Source organism: Cebidichthys violaceus, unplaced genomic scaffold (genome assembly GCF_023349555.1).
Source record: "Cebidichthys violaceus isolate CVI_PGR_0920_01 unplaced genomic scaffold, fCebVio1.0.p SCAF_63, whole genome shotgun sequence".
NCBI lineage: Eukaryota > Metazoa > Chordata > Actinopteri > Perciformes > Stichaeidae > Cebidichthys > Cebidichthys violaceus.
Genome location: NW_027176850.1, coordinates 478,436 through 500,470, shown reverse-complemented (window position 1 = coordinate 500,470; position 22,035 = coordinate 478,436). Strand labels below are relative to the sequence as shown.

General features: G+C 40.3%; 1 protein-coding gene across 5 annotated transcripts in view; it reads left to right on the top strand.

Annotated features, from left to right (window-relative positions):
• The window catches only part of csmd3b (CUB and Sushi multiple domains 3b), a 342,676-nt gene that overhangs the window by 255,081 nt on the left and 65,560 nt on the right, over window positions 1–22,035 (top strand). For all 5 annotated transcript variants that reach the window (XM_068734381.1, XM_068734379.1, XM_068734378.1 and 2 more), the window contains exons 18-29: window positions 1,959–2,146; window positions 2,809–2,997; window positions 8,674–8,790; window positions 9,218–9,433; window positions 11,569–11,757; window positions 15,044–15,144; window positions 15,841–15,909; window positions 16,060–16,216; window positions 17,435–17,626; window positions 20,414–20,540; window positions 20,897–21,099; window positions 21,542–21,733. In XM_068734381.1, the coding sequence (XP_068590482.1) occupies window positions 1,959–2,146; window positions 2,809–2,997; window positions 8,674–8,790; window positions 9,218–9,433; window positions 11,569–11,757; window positions 15,044–15,144; window positions 15,841–15,909; window positions 16,060–16,216; window positions 17,435–17,626; window positions 20,414–20,540; window positions 20,897–21,099; window positions 21,542–21,733 (1,940 nt within the window). The remainder of the gene's footprint in view (window positions 1–1,958; window positions 2,147–2,808; window positions 2,998–8,673; window positions 8,791–9,217; window positions 9,434–11,568; window positions 11,758–15,043; window positions 15,145–15,840; window positions 15,910–16,059; window positions 16,217–17,434; window positions 17,627–20,413; window positions 20,541–20,896; window positions 21,100–21,541; window positions 21,734–22,035) is intronic.

Genomic DNA, 22,035 nt, shown 5'->3' with positions numbered 1-22,035 from the left:
CTGGAGTGCGTTGTCTGCTGGGGTACGGAGGCCTCTTTAAGGCAGACCTGGTGGCAGGAGTTCTTCCAACCAAGGATGGCCCCTGTGGCCCAGTCGATGTGGGGGCTGTGTCGACGGAGCCAAGGGTAGCCTAGGATCAGTGGAATGTTGGAAGATGACAGGAGGTGAAACCGGATGGTCTCATGGTGGTTACCGGAAAGTAGCAAGTGGACAGGAGAAGTCTGGTGAGTGACAGTCCCCAGAAGATGGCCATCAAGGGCTTTGGCAGGAATTGGAGTGTCAAGCGGAACCCTCTTAAGTCCCAGTTGTATGGCTAAGCTCTCGGCCATAATGTTGGCATCTGCACCAGAGTCTATAAAGGTGGGCAGGGTGTGTGCACCACCAGGAAGGAGGAGCTTGACTTGGAATAGGGGGCGTAAGCTTGAGGAGGAAGACTTTGCTGCCGTGTGACTCACCAGGACTTCCTCACTCACTGGTGAGCCCTGTTTCTTTAACGGGCAGCGGGCTGGGTCGAGACAACCATGAGTGTTCTGTCTCCTCTCCCTTCTCCGGGCCTGGATGCGGAGGTCAGCCGGACAGTAAGTTCAATGAGTTTATCAAGTGTGGAAGGTAGAGGATAGGAAACCAGTTCATCCTTGATGTAGTCTGCCAGACCATGCAGAAAAGCATCGCGCAGAGCCGCAGTGTTCCAGTCGCTCCGACGGGCCCTGGTCCGGAAGTCAATGGAGAAGTCAGCCACTGACTGGTTCCCTTGGCGCAGGGAGAGCAGATCACGGGCGGCATCAGATCCGGAAGCGCCCAACCCGAACACCTTGCGTAGTTCCTCAGAGAAGGCCTGGAATGATGCACAGGCGGAAGTCCGCCTCTCCCACTCTGCTGTTCCCCAGAGGAGGGCTCTGCCGGTCAGGTTGCTGATTACGTACGCCACCCTGGCTTCCTCGGTGGCGAACGTGTATGGCTGCAGGCTAAAGAGTAAGGAGCAGGAGGTCAGGAATGAACCGCAGAGTTCAGGATTTCCATCATATCGCTCAGGGGTTCCCACTCGGGGCTCGGAGATCATCCTGGGCTGTGGCAGAGCTGGAGCAGGAGGTTCCGGTGTGGGGACTGGAACTGCAGGAGGGCGAGTGGACATTTGCTGTTGCAACTGGGCGGAGAGGGCTGCAAAGGCGTTGGCGTTGGCCTCTGCAGCTCGTCTGGCGTATGCATCAGCCTCCTCCATTCTCTGCTGATGTTGCATGAGCGCGTTCTCAATCCTCTCAAACTGATTCTGTGGTGAGGGTGGTCCTGCTGCGTCCATGTCTGGCCAGATTGTACTGTAACGGGTGGTGTATGGACCCAATTGCAGTACAAAGGACTCAGAAGACAGAGGTAAAAAGTTCAACGTTTTACTTAGACTCGTTGTGAAATGTCGCATTGCATCCACATTGTCAAAATTAGCTAAATGTTCCGCCATGACACTTAGAATCTTTTAGATAACACTAAGCTATGCTGTCTTTACTCCAATACAAAAACATACTCTGACAACACCGGTGTTCAATGACACTTCTTTCTCCAACTCTCACTCACGTTTCCATCGTTGCCTTCCAATAAGTCACTTGACACAATAACAGAAATCAAAAGGTAAGAAAACTAATTTATTTCTCTGAGGGGTCCTTGTTCCATTGTTGTCAGACACTTATAATAACAATCTGACATAAATGGACATAAATTGAGTCACTTAGACACAAAGACATGGCAAAATAGAGTCCGGGATAAAAAATGACTGAAGTTACCCTTTCAATTAATGCATCAAAGAGATCCATCTTTAGTGAGTGAAGAACATAAGCCTAAACTTTTTACCCAGTCTTGGGTTGTCCTAACTGTTTGAATTTACATATGAAGGTGTTTATTCCAGTGTCTCTTTAAAAAAAGAAAAATGATTATCAGCATTGTGATATTCTGATGTTGTTGTCTCACAGGTTCCAGACAGAGCTGGGTTATGACTTTTTGGAGATCCATGATGGGCCAAACCTCCTGTCTCCTCTGGTTGGCTCCTTTAATGGTACCCAGGTGCCCCAGTTCCTGTTCAGCAGCAGCAACTTTCTGTATCTACTGTTTACCACCGATAACAGCCGATCAAATGCTGGCTTCAAAATAATATATGAAAGTAAGTCAGAGGATACAGTATATTTATGCATATAGACATGTGGACATGCCTTCATAGATACAAAGCTGTCTATGAAATATTGTCTATGCCTTCTGCAGATCACAACAATACACATTCAATTCAATTCAATTCAATTCAATTTATTTTTGTATAGCCCAAAATCACAAATTCCAAAATTTGCCTCAGAGGGCTTTACAATCTGTACGACATCCTCTGTCCTGGAACCCTCACATCGGAACAGGAAAAACTCCCCCAAAAAACCCTTTAATGGGGAAAAAAGAGGAAGAGACCTGATGGAGAGCAACAGAGGAGGGATCCCTCTCCCAGGATGGACAGAATTGCAATAGATGTCATGTGTACAGAATGAACAACATGCACTTTATAGATAACATGCACTTTATACATAACATTAGGTGTTTTGCATGATGTCAGGACACAACCTTACACTAGTAGCCCACCAGACACAGATTCACAAGCTGGCCTGACATGCAGGTCATCAACTGTGATGAGCAAACCACCTTGATTGCACAGCATGGTGCTTCATGTGGAGATTCAAGCCATCTGTGAGTTTTAGATTATGCAGATCAGCAAAACTGCTGATGCAAGTCTAGTCTTTATGCACATACATACCATGTAGACATCTAATCTTCTTTTTTTTTCAGGCGTTACAGTGGACAGCTACTCATGCCTGGACCCTGGTATCCCCGTCAATGGGATTCGGTATGGGCAGGATTTCTCCATCGGGTCTACAGTATCATTTGGTTGTGATTCTGGCTACAGACTCAGCCACGAGGAGCCACTAGTATGTGAGAAGAACCACTGGTGGAGCCACCAGTTACCTACATGTGACGGTAAATACCAATTAAATAGCCACTCAGACAAATACATAATAAATGTATATCATGTACAGTAGTTCACAGGTTTTCCTTGCTCTACATTATACCTGATTTTTTTGTAGCACTTATCAAATATTATGTTTAAACAAAAACTTGGGAAAACACTCCTATAACCAACCTTTATGAGAAGGCCTGTTTAATTTGGTAATGACGTGTTCGAATTGACATAGTCAAATTAACATAACATAGCCCCCAAAGTATTAAATATGACGGCTCTTTCAGATAATGTGTGTTGATATCTCACAGTAATCTGACACCCGAAATTACTCTCTATTACCTCTGTGTCATCTATTGTCAGATGTAAAAACCCCATAACTTAACTTTAAAGTCTTTGACTTTTTTTGACATACATTAGATCACTATCTTTACCCCCAATATATGAAATCCAACACAATCTACGTTTAATCTAGATGTTGGTGTAGAGATAGTATGCACAGTGTTAAGTGTGGGAGCACATACTGACATGGCATGGCCACATCTTGACTGCAGTCTTGCTTATAATATTTACAGTACAAAAGAATGATGCTTCAAAATGAAATAGCTGGTTCTCAAAAATGACTTTCACTCTTCCTAAATAATGCATTTCTAAGTGTTTTTTAAAGATGAAAGATAAGACATTTTAAGAGAGTTGACCAAAACAAATTTTAAAACAAAATAGATGATCTATTTGTTCCATTAAAAAACGAGACTCAAAGAAACTGAGGAGTGTGAAAGAGCTCAGAAGTGGAGCCCACCATCTCTATATAGGGAGCTGAGTCACACAGAACATGTTGTTCTGCGACAAAACCACTGGTTTAATCACGCACACACACACACACACACATACACACACACACACACACACACACACACGCCGGGGCAATTTGCAGTGAAGGCTGCTGTGGCTGATAGGGGATGATTTCAGGAGAAGATTAGAGATCTGTGGGCATGTACAGTATGTGTGTGTGGCTGTAGGTGTGTGTGTGTGTGTGTGTGTGTGTGTGTGTGTGTGTGTGTGTGTGTGTGTGTGTGTGTGTGTGTGTGTGTGCGTGTGTGTGTGTGTGTCTGTGTGTGTGTGTGTGTGTCCGTGTGCTTGTGCCATGTGTCTCCTGTCACCTCCTCTCCCCTGTGAAACGTGAACACAGGAAGGTTTGAGGTAAGGTTGACGAGAGCCTGTGTTGGCTGTCACCTCCTCTCTCTTCTCTCCCAAATCAAGGAGTGAGAGGGGGCACAAGAGTAGCTGAGGGGAGGAGGGGATCTCTCTCTCTCACTCCAATCATGGAGGAGGGAGGAAAGAGAGATGCGGCACTGCTGCATCAGTTTTGTAGCGGCTTGCTTGGTTCGGCTTGTTGGCTCATTCGCTTGTTAACCACATTTGAATTGCACAGTTCCCTGGACCGGCAGTGGTTTCCTCCAAGGAGGCAGTTTGAGCATACAAACATCAAACATGCTGCCTGTAATATGCAGGCTGAATGCCATCAGACCATGTTTCAACAGTAAACACGCAAATATAGGTACTATTTGCTGCTGTGGTTGCAAAGAAATGGTCTAGTGTGATGATTGACGGGTCAACGATGAATGGCAGCATTGAAAGCTGACTCAGCTCTGGAAAGTGTTGCGGAAATCAAATTATGTTTTTACTGTGTATTAGGAAATAAGCAGCATTCCTTCCTTTGATGTAGAACAGAGGTCACTAATAGGCGGACTGCGGTCCGGATCCGGACCCAGACGCCGTTGTATCCGGACCCAGGACCTAAAACCGATAGATAATTGAGAATTATTACATTTTGATGGAGCGCTTTTATTTTAACCGGCGCAGCTTTTCCAGCCTTTACGGCACTTGTTCAGTGGCGTAAATCACATCACGTGATGTAGCTCAGCCAATCAAATATGAGTATTCTGACAAGTTTCCTGACTCGACTGAGATGCACACACACGGGGGAGACGAGGAAAGAGAACGAGGAGTAAGAGAATTATTACGTGAGTCAGAGAAGTTATTTCACATGACGTTCTCCAAAGAGAGAGAGAGAGAAGTGGTCAGAGAGACCAGAGAGACCAGAGTCTGTAAACAATAATGAACAGACTCGTATAGGTTATTTCTTCCCACGGACAGTTTAAAACTAGTGTGTCTCATATGTTCAGCGACGTGTCAATTATTAAACGCGGTAATGTGAAGCACCACTACGAGACAAAGCACAACTCTTTTGAGCGAACTTACCCACTCACATCTGAAATGAAGACCAAAAAAATAAACCTAAGAGCCCAATATGATCAAAATCCTAACACATGAATTAATTGACCAACTATGATGTTAAAAGAGATAATAGAGCTGAAACAAGTAGTTTAATAACCACAGATAAAGTCCATGCACACACATTTATCTTGTTAGAAGATGAGAAAAATATAATACCGTGGCTTTTGTTTTTTGACATCACTTCACACCTGAATGAATTGCATTTAAAGCTGCAGGGCAATTCAGTGAAATACATTTTTCTAAAATGAATTACTTCATTTTAACCTGAGGTGAAATGATTTTTGTAACTATCCACCATTTCCTCTAAAATCCCATCTGGAGTTAGACAAATTGTCTCATGAATGTGATTTGAAGTTATCTCATGCATGCGATTTTGAAGAGCTTTAATTTTGAAATGCTACATCAGAATGTCCGACACCTTGAGGTGGTCTGCTGTTAAGATGCACATTTTTCAAAAGCTTTCTGTTGTCAGTTATTCTTTAATCCAGCCCTTATTTTACTTGAAATGAGAAGAACATTTATTTATGTATTTCCATGTATTATTTATAATCCATCCACTTAAATTTGAAAACTGAGAATAATAATTGTTAAAATATAGTTGATGTGTACTTTCTCTATTTGATTTGACAGTTGTTGGCTACACAGAGAGTTGGCTACTAGGCTTCTTGAATATATATATATATATATAAATATATATATATATATATATATATATATATATATATATATGGCACTAAATAGTGCAAGTTAGATATTATTGTAATGTTCCGGACCTTTGCCCGAGGAGATTTTCTCAATCTGGACCTTTTGGAATGTTAATTGAATACTCCTGATGTAGAATATAAAATGAATGACACAATGGCAAGAATATCACATTAGCCAAACAGAAAGATTACTAGATTTTGAACTAAACTCGTTCATGTAATATTCATATTGAAAGAATGACCAAAATATATCAGATTTTCTCAAAGCCAGAGGATTCCCTTAAGAAATGATGTGGATTTCAATTAATCAAAGTATGATTCAAATTACTCGGTCAACCTTTCTTGAAATCCAAAGATTGATGTTTTAGTGGAATCACTCAACCTAGCTTCATCCACATGAAACAGAGAAGGGATAGTAGGACCTACTAACAGACTGAGGTGGAGAAGAAGCAATAAATGAGATCTTAAAGAAAGATTGAGAGAATGAGATAGAGAGAAAGAAACTGGCAGAGATAGAGATGTGATGCAGAGTTTCAAATCTCTCATATAACTCAGCATTCAACATTTGGAGCTTCCTGGCAGAAAAGTATAAATAATTAATAGCGATATGTGTGTGTGTGTGTGTGTGTGTGTGTGTGTGTGTGTGCGTGTGTGTGTGCGTGCGTGCGTGTGTGCGTGCCTGCGTGTGCGTGCGCGTGAGCGTGAGCCCGCTTGCATCTATGCATCGGTTGGATATATTGTGACTCCTCACCCTTGTTTTCAGGGATGCTGATGTCGTATAAACGGTGGTGGTTGAGGGGGAAGATACTGATGCTCTGTTGTGGTTTTGAACACATTTTCAGTGTCTGGCTTGCCTGTTTTATGTTGTTGTGGCAGTGCTCACCTTTGGGTGTAAACAGATTGTAGTCTGAGATGCAGCTCTGTGTTGGTGGTTCTCAGCTCCCACTGAACTGATTAATTGACCTGCTCAAGGAAACTTCAGCAGAACTTTCTGGTTTGACCTTCTCCTAGCTGCTCTGCCATCGTTGCACTTTTGAGGTAATGTTATGGCATTTTATGAGTTTATTGTAAGAGGAAATGACAGGCCAGTCGGCCAACTATAAGATGAACCAAGTGGAGCGAGCCGAAATGAAGCACCTTGCAACACATGCATGCATTAGTATGCATAGAATGAGCAATTTCCCTGCTTTTCCGAGGACCTGGTCTCAACCCTGAGCATCTCTGTGTGAGCACAGGTCTCTTACTGCATAACAATGTACACGGCTGAACCACGTGCAGAACCTGCAGGGTCATCCTGAGGCCGCACTGATCGGTTGAAAATGTTTTAAGTAGTCTTTAAGAAACAGTTGCACTGCTTCACTGCTTTGAATATCACTGTTTCAAATCACTTGAAATCAAATGGTATTAACAGGGGGAAAAAACATTCAGAAACAAAAGATATTTTACAGTTCTTGCACAAGATGCAGCTATTTCACAGCATTAATGTTGTGGAAAACTAGCTTAAATTATATTCAAGCAGTGGTTTTCTTGGGATTGTTTTAGTTCATGTCTCAGTTTTCTTCCTTGCACAATCTTGCAAATCTGTTTCAGTTCTCCCACACTTGCCCAGATGGTTGTTTGTAATATAACAAAGAACTTTGCAATTTAGTCAGTAGCTTCTACTACTGCAGTTACTTAGTTTTTCTCACATTCCTTGTCTCTCAATATATCCACTGAATTTATTTTAAATTAATTTGAGTTGGTTGTTTTATGCAGAACCTGTAATTGCAATTAATGCTGAAAATCAGACGGAAATTAAAACTCCAAATATTTATTACAAACTGGCACTGAAATATGGTCTATCAGGTTTGATCATGCTCAGTAATGCAGTCATGAGGACACACTGGGAGTCTAGGTAAGTCACTACCATGTGAAAGGTACTAAATGAGAAGTACAGATCTTGAAGCTTGAGCTAATTATGGCTAAGCAGAGAAGCTGAAGTGTTACGTTTTGCTCTGCTAGAGGCCAGTGCTATCATTTAGAACATACAACTATTTATTTACACAGTGTTGGCACCTACAGTGTATACCTACTTATTGAAGAGCACCCTCCAGCAAATTGAAACAACAAAAAAAATGTTTCCATGATTCAGACCCACACAATACAACTGATACTGTTTCTTTAAACAGAAAAATAAGCATATTGCTTGTTCATCTCTCAAGATTATTATGCACAGTCAACATATATGAGGAATGACTAGAATCACATATGCATTTAATTATCATCAGGGGTTGGTTAGTTTCAGGGACATTACACTACATAAACCGCAAATAATCCACAACTGTCAGGGCATGCAGACCTTTTCAACCAACAAGTTTTAGAGGATGTCTCTCATTCTCTTTGTATCTCTGTCTACCTTTCCCTCTCTTGTAGCGCGTGTGTGTGTGTGTGTGTGTGTGTGTGTGTGTGTGTGTGTGTGTGTGTGTGTGTGTGTGTGTGTGTGTGTGTGTGTACGATAGAAGTTGTATTAAAGGTCCACAGGGAAACATTATCTGTTTTAGCTATCAACAATCTGATGCTAACCTTCTCTCTGCCTCTGTCCCATCTCTCTCTCTCTCTCTCTCTCTCTCTCTCTCTCTGTCTCTCTCTCTCTCTCTATCTCTTGCTCTCTCCCCCACTCTATATCTCTCTCTCTCTCTCTCTCAATCTATCCAGCTTTATGTGGCGGGGATGTTAGAGGTCCCTGGGGAACCATCCTTAGTCCCGGCTATCCGGACAGCTACCCTTCATCTCTCAACTGTACCTGGACCGTTGAAGTCAGCCACGGGAAAGGCAAGAGACACACAGATCGACACTCCCTAATAGAGAGAGGCACAGTGAAAGACAGCAGCAGCAGCTCTCACAGTGGTGCTATATGGCAATCACAAACTTGATATGCATTGTATTCTTCATATTTATGTATGGCTCATAGCATATTTACATTCATATTTATATTTATGGACATACAGTAGTTAGTGCATGTACAGTATGGTGAGAAGTTGGTTGATAATAAATGTTTTATGTATTTCCGTTATGTTGTCAGTGCAAACGTTGTTCACTGTGTACATTTATACTGTAATATAATTATGGGTATATTGATGCGAATCGACAAACTTCTAAAGATGCTCTCCCTGTCTTTCTACTCGTCTGTGTGTGTGTGTGTGTGTGTGTGTGTGTGTGTGTGTGTGTGTGTGTGTGTGTGTGTGTGTGTCTCTAACAGGTGTCCAGTTTCAGTTCAGCTCTTTTCATCTGGAGGACCAACATGACTACCTCTTGGTTACTGAGAACGGAAGTTTCGTGCAACCACTGGCTCGCCTGACAGGCAACGAGTTGCCTAGCAACATCAATGCTGGTCTCTATGGCAACTTCAAAGCCCAGCTACGATTCATTTCTGACTTTTCGATTTCATATGAGGGCTTCAACATAACTTTCTCTGGTAATTCACTTGCCTTAAGTCATATTGTAACTTTATACACCAAAAGGTCTAGATTAAATTTACCCTGAATGTAGTCTTTTCATACCGGAACAAGTAATATTGTATCTGTTAGACAGTTCAAATTCATACCATGCTGAATGCAAAACAGTGAAGTAATAGAAGAAGAGTTGCAAGAACTTCTTTACGAAACATTTTGGACGTCAAGAAAGTCGTCACAGTTTGTCATTGTACCATTTCATTTTGTGTGAAGCAAGTTACATCCGCATAATTGTGGCACAATATACCTTTAAAGAGTACCTGGACCCAGTCTTAGAATCCAACTTGAAGTAATGTTTCCCCCCTTTCGAAAATATAGTGTGGAGAAACTTTTCAAAGGTACAAATGATAGTATGAAATGGAAACACTTGGCGAAACAGGTCTGCAGGTCTGACTCGCACATATCCTCCCACTGCCCACATAAGTCAATAGTCTCAAAAGCTGCACTGCGATCCAGCATAACTAAGCTCCTGCATTACCATGCATCAAGATGTCTTTGGAGATTTTGACAAGAGCTATTTCAACGGAGTGGAACCAACAGCAGCTATGACTGAAAATTGTCAAGAATACAATGCACATCCAAGCTTCTAAAACTTCAAAAACTTTAGCTATGAAAGGCAGTTTAGAAATAGGCCTATAGTTTGTGGTATCAATAGGGCTTTTCAGGGAGTCCTGCTTTCGTTTTTCTTGACTTAACAGAAATTTGTCTTGTCCTCATGTGCCACTTGAGAACAGTGTCCCATATCCCTACATGGCACAGTTGCGCCCCCCCCCCAACATAAAACTGTTGCCGTCTTAAGCGAATGTTTAGCTCTCACTCTCACACACCACTGGCCTCGACGACTACCCATAAAACCTTGGGAATAGCTAAAGAAAGAAAAAAAAAAGAGCTGAACGGAGGAGAGAGGTTACCCAACATTAAGCTGAATGTAATCCACCATTAAACAACACAATAAGAAGAAAAGATATGGAGATGGATTCCTCACAGCCAAGAATGTGTACAAAGTGCTTTGGCAACCCATTGTGCTACTTCAAAATATAGGAAAGACTTAAGGAGCAGAATTAAGACAAAGTACGAGGCTGCAACTGCCCTTTCTAAATCAAGATCGTTTGCCTAACTGCCCTTTCAGCGCTCTCTCATTGACTCTAGAATAAATGATACTTGAATCCGAGGCTACACTGAGGGACTTTCTCTTGCCTCCCAGATGGCATAACTTGATACTCACAATGTAACACATGGGAGGTGTCACCAGAGATGTGGCTTGCCAAACTCAACATGCTCAACATGCTGTGTCCTCCGGCAGCACACTCACTCTGAAATACACATCACATCCTCCGTCTCTGCCTGTTGACAATAAATCTCCTGCTGTACCATGCTAAACACAAAATCAGCAAGTGCATTTCAGGACACAGTGGAGTCAACTCAGACACACCACTTTTTGACTAATTATTCACAAGTGTACATAACTCTAAACGTGAAGATTACATTTTAATGGACTGCATTTTCAAGAGTAGTTTATTTTTTGCAAGAGTTGTTGAATTTTTGAAAAGTCATATTCACAGAGAGAGAGAGAGAGAGAGAGAGAGAGAGAGAGAGAGAGAGAGAGAGAGAGAGAGAGAGAGAGAGAGAGAGATTATGGCCATGTGGCGTTTGTTTGTTTCACTTAACATTTGATGATAACATTGTTTAGTTTTATTTCAGATATTGGGGTAGATGTTTCTGGACTTTATGAGTGATGATTATTGATATGTTGATTTGACATCATTAGAAGAGGGCACTCTAATTTACCGTACAGTCTCATCACTTCCCATTTACTCTTAAGGTACTTATGCAAGACTCAGCAAAATTGAGTGATGCCAAAAAAAATCACTAAATAAAGTACATGGTTTAAATATATTTTGATTCACTGGTATAGCCCATCATTAGTTATAGCAAATTTAATTCTACTGTTAGAGAAGATAAATCAGCCTAGATAATTTTACTATCCAGCCCTGGTTTTTAGCCAGAAGCACAGAAAGGGCAGATTTCAGAGTGTAGAGTGTGTTTCATGGTTATTCATGGATGCGTTATGTATTCAGTTTCAATCTATTTTTTGCAGAATACACTTTGGAGCCATGTGAGGACCCTGGGATGCCTCGGTTTGGCAGGAGAAATGGCTACAGCTTCGGGATTGGAGACACTTTGTCTTTTTCCTGCAATATGGGATACCGCCTGGAGGGGTCGCCCGAGGTAATCTGTCTGGGAGGAGGGCGGAGAATGTGGAGCTCACCTCTACCAAGATGTGTCGGTACGTAATAATTTTACTCCTGATTTTATTTTGATATTATCTAACCTCCTGTACTTAGTGGTAAAAGAATGCATTCATTGAGGATTTTGACTGTTTAGCTGCGAAAAAAAGTGTTTTTAAAAAGAAATTTCATATTTAGAATTTACAGTCAAATTTGTAGCCACCAAGCACTGCTAATTGCAAGTGGTTCACATGTAATTTACAATCTGAAAGTGCACCTGTTTAAAGCATTAAAAATCCATGTTTATCTTTAATCTTACTAAATGTCTTACCCACAATTACTGATAGTGAAATAATGTTCAGTTTGCCCTCAGTTGTTATCAGTCCCTCTCAGTTTTCTCCTGTATCACAAACAAAGACACATGAGATTTGAATCCTTTATCAGAGCATTGGCCTACAGTGACCAGAAAGCCATTGAGCTGCTGCTTATGCCGTGAGGTTCTTTGCTCACACAGAAATCTTTGTCCACTGCTTTCACTTTTAAGAACCTTTGCAGCTTCAGTTTAAAAGCCAGCAAATGCACAAGACCAATTTTGCTTTTACAAGATAGTGAAGGAGATTGCGCAACACAGACAAAGGTAAAGCAAGTGGCTGAAAGAGAAAGAGAGCATGTCTAGTTTTCTTTTGGAAGTAAATTTAGAAAAGTAAGTTTAGTGTACGCCTGTCCTTGATTTTTCTAATATTCCTTTTAAAATAATTTTCCAAAAATGTTTTCAAATACAGTGAACAAAACAGACACTAATCTGAATAGGACTTTTTCACTCTGTAAAAGCCAAATTGTAATGACTGGATGAACAATAAATGTCGGTGGGTAAGTGATCAGTGGGCAGAGAGTTTTGGCCTGTTCACAATCCTGTGTCACCCCTTTGAAATATGAGTTTCATAATCAAGGACTTTATCAGAAATATGACTCCGAATTTTTTATTCAACACTGGAACCTTTTAGGATTAATCGTGTTCTTGGATATCTTTCCAAACGTGTTGAATAAACAGAAGTGAAATTGACAGATGGGGCAGAACATAGTAGGGCTCATGTTACAGCCCAGTGCTCAGTTGGCTGTACAGTAGGTTTCTGTGCCACATTGAACCCCAATCCATAATTAAGTAACTCAAGTAGTCCGCCATCTACTGTTGAGTGTTACAAGTAGCAAACAAAAACATGAAATAAAAATCAGATGCAGTGTGCATGCATACAAATGGGAGAATGAAGAACCTCTCCATGAACCGTACACTCGAGGCAACACAAACTGCAGTGAAGATGTATCCATTAGAGTTAAAAAAGGTTTTACTTTGGGTGGAACACTTGTGTATATCGTGAGTTGAATCACTAATTCACAATGAACAGAGACAGGAGCAATAAGAAAAGAGCCAAAAGGCAAAGTAAGTGAAATAATTTAGGTTTTAAAAACATGCAATATAAATTTTAGATTTGGACTCTCACATGCATACACGCCACACATGAGTCACTAAGTCTTCTGACAGCACACATCTGTAACTGTCAGGTTTTAGTTAACACAGAGAAAATTCCAATAAATTCCAATAAAAACAACAACAAAATGAATATCACTGTTGTTCCTTGTCACTTGAAATGCAACCAGGGTCTGAATGTGTCTCTTCTGAAGGAGACACATGCAAATGCATTGTCTCTCACTGTAGGACAATCTTTGTCCTGCGTGTGCGTTCTCAGCTGAATATAACGATTATTTATATTAGTATATCAGTTAAATTAGCAAGATGTATAACAGAATTAACCTAATGTAGCAGAGTAGAAGTACATATATTGTATTGTGATTAATCTGAAACATATTCTGTAAAATAACTACTCTTAGTACAATTGTTTTAAAAAATGAGTTGTAACAGAGTAAATGTAACATGTCACCACCCTCCACTGTTCAGAGGATAGTTTTCAACAACACTGTGAGGAACTGTGGAGCTACGCAGGTGCAGAAAGACTTGACAATCCCTTTCTAGTTATAGATTATAACTTTTAAATGTTGGATTGCAGGTGGGAATATTTTAAACGAAGATCTTATCTTCAGCGTTGCATGTTGTTTGCGGTGTTTACATTTTAGGCTCTTTGTCATCAACGTGCGAGGACTGATAATGCAAAGAGTTGGGAGCGGTGTTGCGTGCCGGTGTTCTATGATGTATTGCTATATTTAGTGCCTGTGTGATGTGTTGCATCGCTGCATGATGTGGAGCACATCACAAAGTGAGGAGGAAAGAGACGATTAGACCTATAATATGCCATGTCCTAATATCTTAGCACTGCAAACTCTTGCATTGTGCTCTGTGTTTGCCTTTGCTTTTCTGTTTTTTATAAAGTAAGGGATGCACTTTGCAGGTTTAAAGTAATGCTTTGGTGGCTCCTGTTAGTGGTTTTACCTGAGGCTTTCTTTACCCCACTAGTGAGTCAGACATATTGATTTCATAAAGAGCTATCCAGAAGGAAGTTGGAGAAGTACTAAAGAGGTGACTTCTCTTCAATTAAATTAAATCTTCTATTTAGCATGGCACAGGAAAAATGAAGAGGAGGGAGAGGAGAAGAGGAAACTAGTGAGAAGCAGAAGAGGAAAGTTGATTGAAGTAGAGGAGGGTAAAGGAGCCACTATTCATAGAGAGGGAACAGAGAGAAAGAGCAAGAGTGAGGGACTTGAAGAGGGAGAGGGTGTAGAGGTAATTTTCTAAATGGAAACTGTAGCAGCGTGATTTATTGACGATATGACTGCTGTAATATGACTATTTCACCAGTAGAGACACAGAGAGGGGGAGGAAGGGAGGGAAAAAGAGAGGAAAGGGACATAGATACGGTAGATAGGGGGCACATGTGAGAAGTGCTGAGAGCGAGTATCTTAAGGTAAATTAGTTTCTCAATTTTACTGCCTGCCCATTCTCCTCAATGGAAGTAGACGACTGACAATACAGCTGTTTAAAAAGGTTGTTAAATTGCACGCACACACAAGCACACGTAGACATATTCGTCCATTTATAGGAAAAAGAATCATCATCTTCTGTAAGATGAAACAATCTTTTCACTCTAAGGTCAGCCTGTGTTCTCTGTAACAGCTCACACTTTGGACTAAAGCGTTGAGACTGTAGGACCAAACGGTTTTAGAAAGAAGAAAGAAAAAAAAAGCTAGGAAAAGGGAGATTTTGTTTCAATTGAAAGTTTTAAATGTGGGCCACTTTTTTGTGACATAACAAAAGGTAATGTTAATCTCATTTCCCATCAAAACATCTATACATTAATCTTTTTTAATGCTCTTCTTTCTGCAATTTATCATCAGCGGAGTGTGGTTCTTCCGTTATAAACAATGAAGGGATCCTTCTCTCTCCAAACTATCCAATGAACTATGACAACAACCACGAGTGCATCTACAGCATCCAGGTAACTAATCTGTACATCCTAATGAGAGACTCCGCCACAAAATCATTCTGAGAATTATCTCCAAATGTGTGTGGGTACATGTTGTCTACATTATTATCTCTGTGGGGAGATCATGTGTATGGTCGTTTGTGTGCATGGGTGTGTGTATCTGTCCGTCTGTCTGTGGCTAATCTCACATACTACTGTCAACATCAACCTTATATTTTCTGAGCTCATTTATTACTGTATGCTTAAAGACTCTTCATGGTTGTGGTGATTCACAATTTTTGAAAAACCTATTTTATTGACTGTTTTACCTAGTCACTGACTGCTGACTCCTTACTCCTTACTCCTTTTAACCGGTAGGTAGGGGACTAAAGTAAACAACAACTGCCTAAGTAGCAAAAGGCCGATTTCTGGCAAATTGCTAGGCAACAAACAAACCTTACCTAGTCTGTTGCAGGTCACATGTTGGCCTTTGTTGTGGCTCAAAAACTGACATCCATAGAATAGGTCTCATTTTGAACGAGTCATCCACTAAAGTTAGGCACGATACGAGATGAATTAATCCCTGTTTTATTTTTATTTTTTTTTAATTTTTCTATTTACTTTGTTTGGGAGGAAATAGGGAGACTGACCTGGAGAACACCTTCACTTTACTGAGTGCACTTTTCTATTTGGTCAATAAATCTAATTTGGATGTCATGTTTACTCTAGGTGCAAGCTGGGAAAGGCATCAACATCTCTGCTAGAACCTTTCATCTTGCCCAAGGAGATATGCTAAAGGTAAACACACATTTGGCTATTCCTCTGTCAGTCTACTGGCCAGCAGTGATGATAAAAACACTCTTGCTATTGAAAACTACACTTGACCATCTTTGGTAGGTTATTGTGTTTTATTTGCATCTCAAAGACGTTGTGCTGTTATTATTGCAGATTTATGATGGTAAAGACACCACAGCCCACGTTCTTGGAGCATTCACAGGATCGTCTATGTTGGGCCTGACGCTGATCTCCACTTCAAACCATCTGTGGCTGGAATTTTACAGTGATGCAGAAAGTACAGGGGAGGGATTCAAACTGGTCTACTCCAGTAAGTGCTCACAGATAATCAGTGAAAAACTGTATACAGGCACATCAAAACCTGAACATGTGTGGTCTGAATATACTGTGTGGTATAAAATAATAATTACACAAATTAGTTTGAATTTCAAACATAGCTGCATACACAGCACAGCTAGCTGGCACAATAGCGACACAAACGCATGCTGGGAGTGGTTAGTTTGACTCTTCAGGTAGCAGTTTGACAGATATTCAAGAGAGCTCTGATTTCAGCCGTAGGATGTTGTGTTAAAGGTGAGTCTGCTGTTTAACAAAGCACATATATACGTCTGGCAGTGCCCTCTTTGATGAACAGTTAGAATTAGAAAATATAATTGTTTAAATGGAGTCATGCAGGATGACATACACTGCACTTTGAGAGGTGGAGCGTTACTTTCTTACTCCTTTACACCTCAACTTTCTCATGCAGATAGAAGTTAGTTTGTAATGCAAACAGGAGAGCTTTGCTTTTGTTTGCAGCTATGAAAACCTGCTGAATGCCTCACTATGTTTATAGTTATGACGGCTGGAATTCAATAAAACTCTGAGGTGTGATACAATGAATAATGCATGACGGTTTATTTTCTTATACATGTATAACATATAGAACAATTTCAGATGGGCAACTATAAACTAGATGTCAGGATGATGGCAGTGTGTTCAGATTGCAAAACGAAAAAGAACAGCTTGGTAAATGGCCATTTTTAAAAGGATTAGACATGCACCTACTGCAGTCTTCCAGAAGATAACTCAAATCCTGACGCACCTCGTCTTTCAGGTAATACCGCAGATCAAATCCTGGTTAGGGTCTTATAAGGATAAGCTATTTATATATCTCTTCATATCCCCCTCTCCAAAATTGAGCACATGAATAAACAGAATATTTTGAATATTACCATGGAAACTGAGCTTAGACAGACTGTGAAAAACAACATTAAATTGGATAAGGTGTATATGCTCCAGTATCGCTCCTGATATTGTTATGTCTCGTGTATTTGTTTCCCGTTTTATTATTACATCTGGATGAGAGCTTAACAGGATCTGTGATATCATGAAGTTCATAAACAGAACACTTGAGAGAATATTAAGGGAATATTATTCTAAACAACACTACTTCTGTCTTCTCTTGCGGGTCTCAGATGCCCCTTATATTCTTTTTTTCTTTTAGTACACACTGTATGGATCTTTCTCTATCTTGTTCTCCTTCTAGGTTTTGAGTTGTCTCATTGTGAGGACCCAGGCGTGCCCCAGTTTGGCTTCAAGGTCAATGACCAAGGCCATTTCTCCGGGAGCAGCATCACATACAGATGTGAGCCCGGATACACTCTGCACGGGGCTTCCACCTTGAAGTGCATGACAGGCGAAAGGAGAGCCTGGGATAACCCTCTGCCGTCTTGTATCGGTAAGTCTCTCGCTATTTGTAGCCTTTCGCACGTTGAAAAGAAGTTCATTGAAAATATCCGATGTATACAGACACACAAAGGCACACACACACATACACACACAGACACACACACACACACACACGCACACACACACACAATTATGGGATGGACCTTGAATAACACTTTGGTATAAGCTTGAGAGGGAGAGGTGACGTGGGTTGATATTTGCTTTTGCTTTCACTGATATTGCTGTATTTTGTGATATATGATGTGTGGTCCATACCGCTGCTATCAACAGACATTAATCCATGTTTTTGATGAATAGTTGCATAGTTACCCATAGCCTGTTAAAGGTATTTGGCAATTTGAAACAAAGATTATGTTACGCAAAAAACAAGAGCAGGATATATATATATATATATATATATATATATATATATATATATATATATATATATATATATATATATATACATATATATATATATATATATATATATATATCAACACAATTAATCTGTTCTTCACTATTGAGAGTTTTTCCACTATAATTGAACTGCGGCATCAAGCTGAATTATTTAATTTACCCAGAACTCACGCTTTTTAAGCAGCAGGAAGCATTGTCTCTTGCTCTACATATACAGAACAGTTTCCTTGCTGCTTTATGCAAAGTCTCTGCTCACAGGACCTTCATTTAATAATATGGAAAATGCTGGTGGTGGCCGATTTCCTGTGGAATTGCCTTCTTGATTTTCCCATGAGATCACACACTGCTGCAGTTTTAAAGTCTCAATGAAAAGCCCATTTGTTTAGGACAGAGGAGACGGCACTCCCTCTGCCCATTTGACCCATCTTCTTCCCTGCAGTGGGGGATTTGCTGTCTGTCCTTGGAGACTCAAACCTGCTCACACACACACACACACGTACAAACGCACACAGATCCAACCTCTTTGTATAACTTCTTTTTTTTTTTGCTTGTTTTAACCCGTATTTATTCTATTGATAGCTTACTGACAAACCTGTTTGTTAAAATTGTATCATAAACACATTTCAATTGAAATGGTTTTGCTACAGACCACAGTATCAAATGACCGGCCATTATGTGTAAATGATTAAACCTACTGGGACGCAAATACTCTTTGTGTATCAACCCATTACTTAATATTCCATTATAAAATCATTGCATTTCTAATTCACTCTCATTCATGGCTTCAAACTGATGGGAAAATAGAAACCACAGCTCTGAATATTGATGTCAACAAGTCAATAATGGTCTTTTACTGGCTAGGTATTATCAGGGCTTCAGAACTCACACACCTACACACTCACACATTCATCAGTATGTTGGCATATCGCCGACATGTAAACTTGTCAAACACGCTAAAATGTCTGGATAAGGTTGCAGATGTCGGCTGTTTTAACTGAGCTTGTAAAATCCAGTTTTTCCCATTCTGCACCTGCAACCTTGACTAACATGCAGAACCATCTAAAGTGTATTTCATTTTTATCCTTAGGGCAATTTAAATTTTCAATTTCTTTTTCACTTCCAGCTGTTCTTGTTTTAGCTGATTTGCTTGCTTTACATTTTAATTGCTTCATATATTCTTATGGTTTTTCATCATTTTGTATTATTTTCATCTCCATTTTCATCTGAATGTTTTATTTAGGTTTATTGGTGCCTATGATTTTTTTGTTTTGTTTTGAGTTAAAATAAAGGTTGAATGACTGTGATGCCTAAAGTGCTTTGATTTGTTTAGTAGGCTACTTGAAGCTTATTTGGAGACCCTCCTTCCCAGTAGGTATTTGGTTGAATGATTACATTCTCTAATTAAACCCAAACAAACGCTAAGCTTGCACAGATTGACACACAAAATGGCTGCAGCAAAAGTGCCCCAGATGGGAGCATAAGCATGCCAGCATGCCCAGTGTTTTAAGGACCTTTCTTTCTTCATTGCTGCCTGTGAACTTTCTGATTTTGGATTCAGCCTAATAAGTCTCTCTCCTTCTCACTATCAATAATGAAAGACTCATAAAACTACTGGCTGATATTCTCTGACTTTATATTTTAGTAGCGACACACCGTGACCTCAGCTAACCTCCAGTCTTAATATTATATTGCTTCTTATTATTACTTGTAGTGTTTCCTTCTTTTCTCCCCTTGGTTGTCTCCTTTTTTTAACTCTCTTTCTCCCATTCTCCTCTCTGTTTTTTTTCCCATCCCAACTCTTGATATTGCTCCTAATACTCGAGATAATGTATTCCAGTGACGGAGGGAGGGGAGCCTGAGGGAGGAGGAACATGGGGAGGGAGGGGAAGCTGAGAGGGGATGAAGATTGTGAAAATATATAAAGGAAAGAGACAAAGAGAGAAACGGGAATTGTTTTCTGTTATATAATGTGTGGTGGTTTCTTTAGGGATGAATGCAGGATCAGCACTTTGTCTCTTCCTCTCTCTGTGCGTGAGAAAGACAGAGGGACACAGATAAGGAGAGTTAGCTTCTTTTTTAATCCATTCGCCTCCGTGGTGATCGTTTAATCACCGCTCAGTGGCTACTGAGGTTCACCTAGTGGATCGGATTGCCTTGATAAACAATTGCCACAGACAGATAGCTGGTCGACTTGTCATACATCACGTACACACTTAAAAACACACATACACAATCCTTGATGGTTTTGCTGAATTGACATTTGTAACGTTGTCATAATTGTGCAAATCTGACAGATAGAGATACAATGCAGGGACATTTCTATGTCGGTACATGTTAACAGTCTTTGACGTCTCTTACCTGTGTGTGGTTCCCGTAGCGGAGTGCGGTGGTCGTTTTAAAGGCGAGTCTTCAGGGAGGATTCTTTCCCCTGGGTACCCTTTTCCTTATGACAATAATCTGCGCTGCACCTGGACCATCGAGGTGGACTCAGGAAACATTGTGAGGTAATGTGGACCACCCAAAACCTTCACAGGAGTCAAGTTAAAATAACAATGTCAACAATTTTAGTGCCCTCTTCGGTTGTAAAAATGTGGAATTGAAAAATAATGTTTTTAATGTATTTATTATATAAATATTCAGATGAAAATGATCTCACTCAGGTTTATATACGTTATATTAAATCACCAACAACAACAAAAATGTAAATATAAAAAAAAGTTATTATAATAGTCTCTTTGTAAGCCTTACACAAGGATGACTGTTGTGAAGTTGTAAAAGTTTGGAGTTTTTTTCTAATTTCATAAAGAAATAATGTTTATATTGTTCACATTTTTTTGTTGTTGTTTCATGCAAACTACAGTCTTCAGTTATTGGCCTTTGACACGGAAGCCAGCCACGACATGCTGAAGATTTGGGACGGACCACCTGAGAATGAAATGTCTTTGTCAGAGCTCAGTGGGTCTCTGCTACCCGAGAGAATCCACTCCACACTGAACACCGTCACTGTTCAGTTTGAGACTGACTTTTACATCAGCAAGTCAGGATTCGCTATTCAGTTCTCAAGTAAGTACCGTGATGTGCAGAACTGATGTACTAAACATTATTTAAATGAGAAAAGTTGTGAGTTTACCCACTGCTGTTGTTAAAGATCCCTGTATCATTTTACTTTACATACTGTATGTCTTTAATGTAAACGTATTGGTGCCAAAAAGGGACCAATACTTCTAACGTTTTTTTTTTTTAATTTCAATGTACATAATTTTTTCCTTCAAAACTTTATTGGACCAGCCACAAATTATTTTAACAGGTATTTTACAATACAGGGCAGCAAACTGTTACTTAAATTAGTATAGATTTTATGCACTGAGTTAACACATTAGTGTTTAGGCATGGATATTATCCAGTTTGACACAAGACTTTTACAATTTCCCTTCCCCTTTCTCCTCCATTCGCTCTTCTTTCTCCCTGTCCCCTCTCTGTCCCCTCCCTGTCTCTCTCTGTCCAGGCTCAGTAGCTACAGCCTGCAGGGACCCAGGCGTACCAATGAATGGCAGTCGTAGTGGAGATGGCCGTGAGCCGGGGGATTCGGTGTCCTTTCAGTGCGACCCAGGATACGAGCTCCAGGGGGACGACAAAATCACCTGTATACAAGTGGATAACAGATACTACTGGCAGCCCAGCCCGCCTGTCTGCATAGGTGAAAAGTCCAGCTTCCATATATTTATAGGGACATACAATAGATGTGCTGCATACACAACTGCAGTTGTTTAGGGCTCAGTACCTTGCTCAAGGACACGTCTGTGAATGACTTATTGGAGGGCTGTGTAAAGAAGATAGTGTTTAGTAATCTGAACTTGCTATGTATACTTACAGTGCGATACTATTCCATTATCATGCCAACCTCTTTCCATACTGCTGCTTAAAAATTGTATAACTGCAATTCACTAAAAACAATGAAAATGATATTGAGTGAATCCGATTTTATCTTTTCATCCTGCA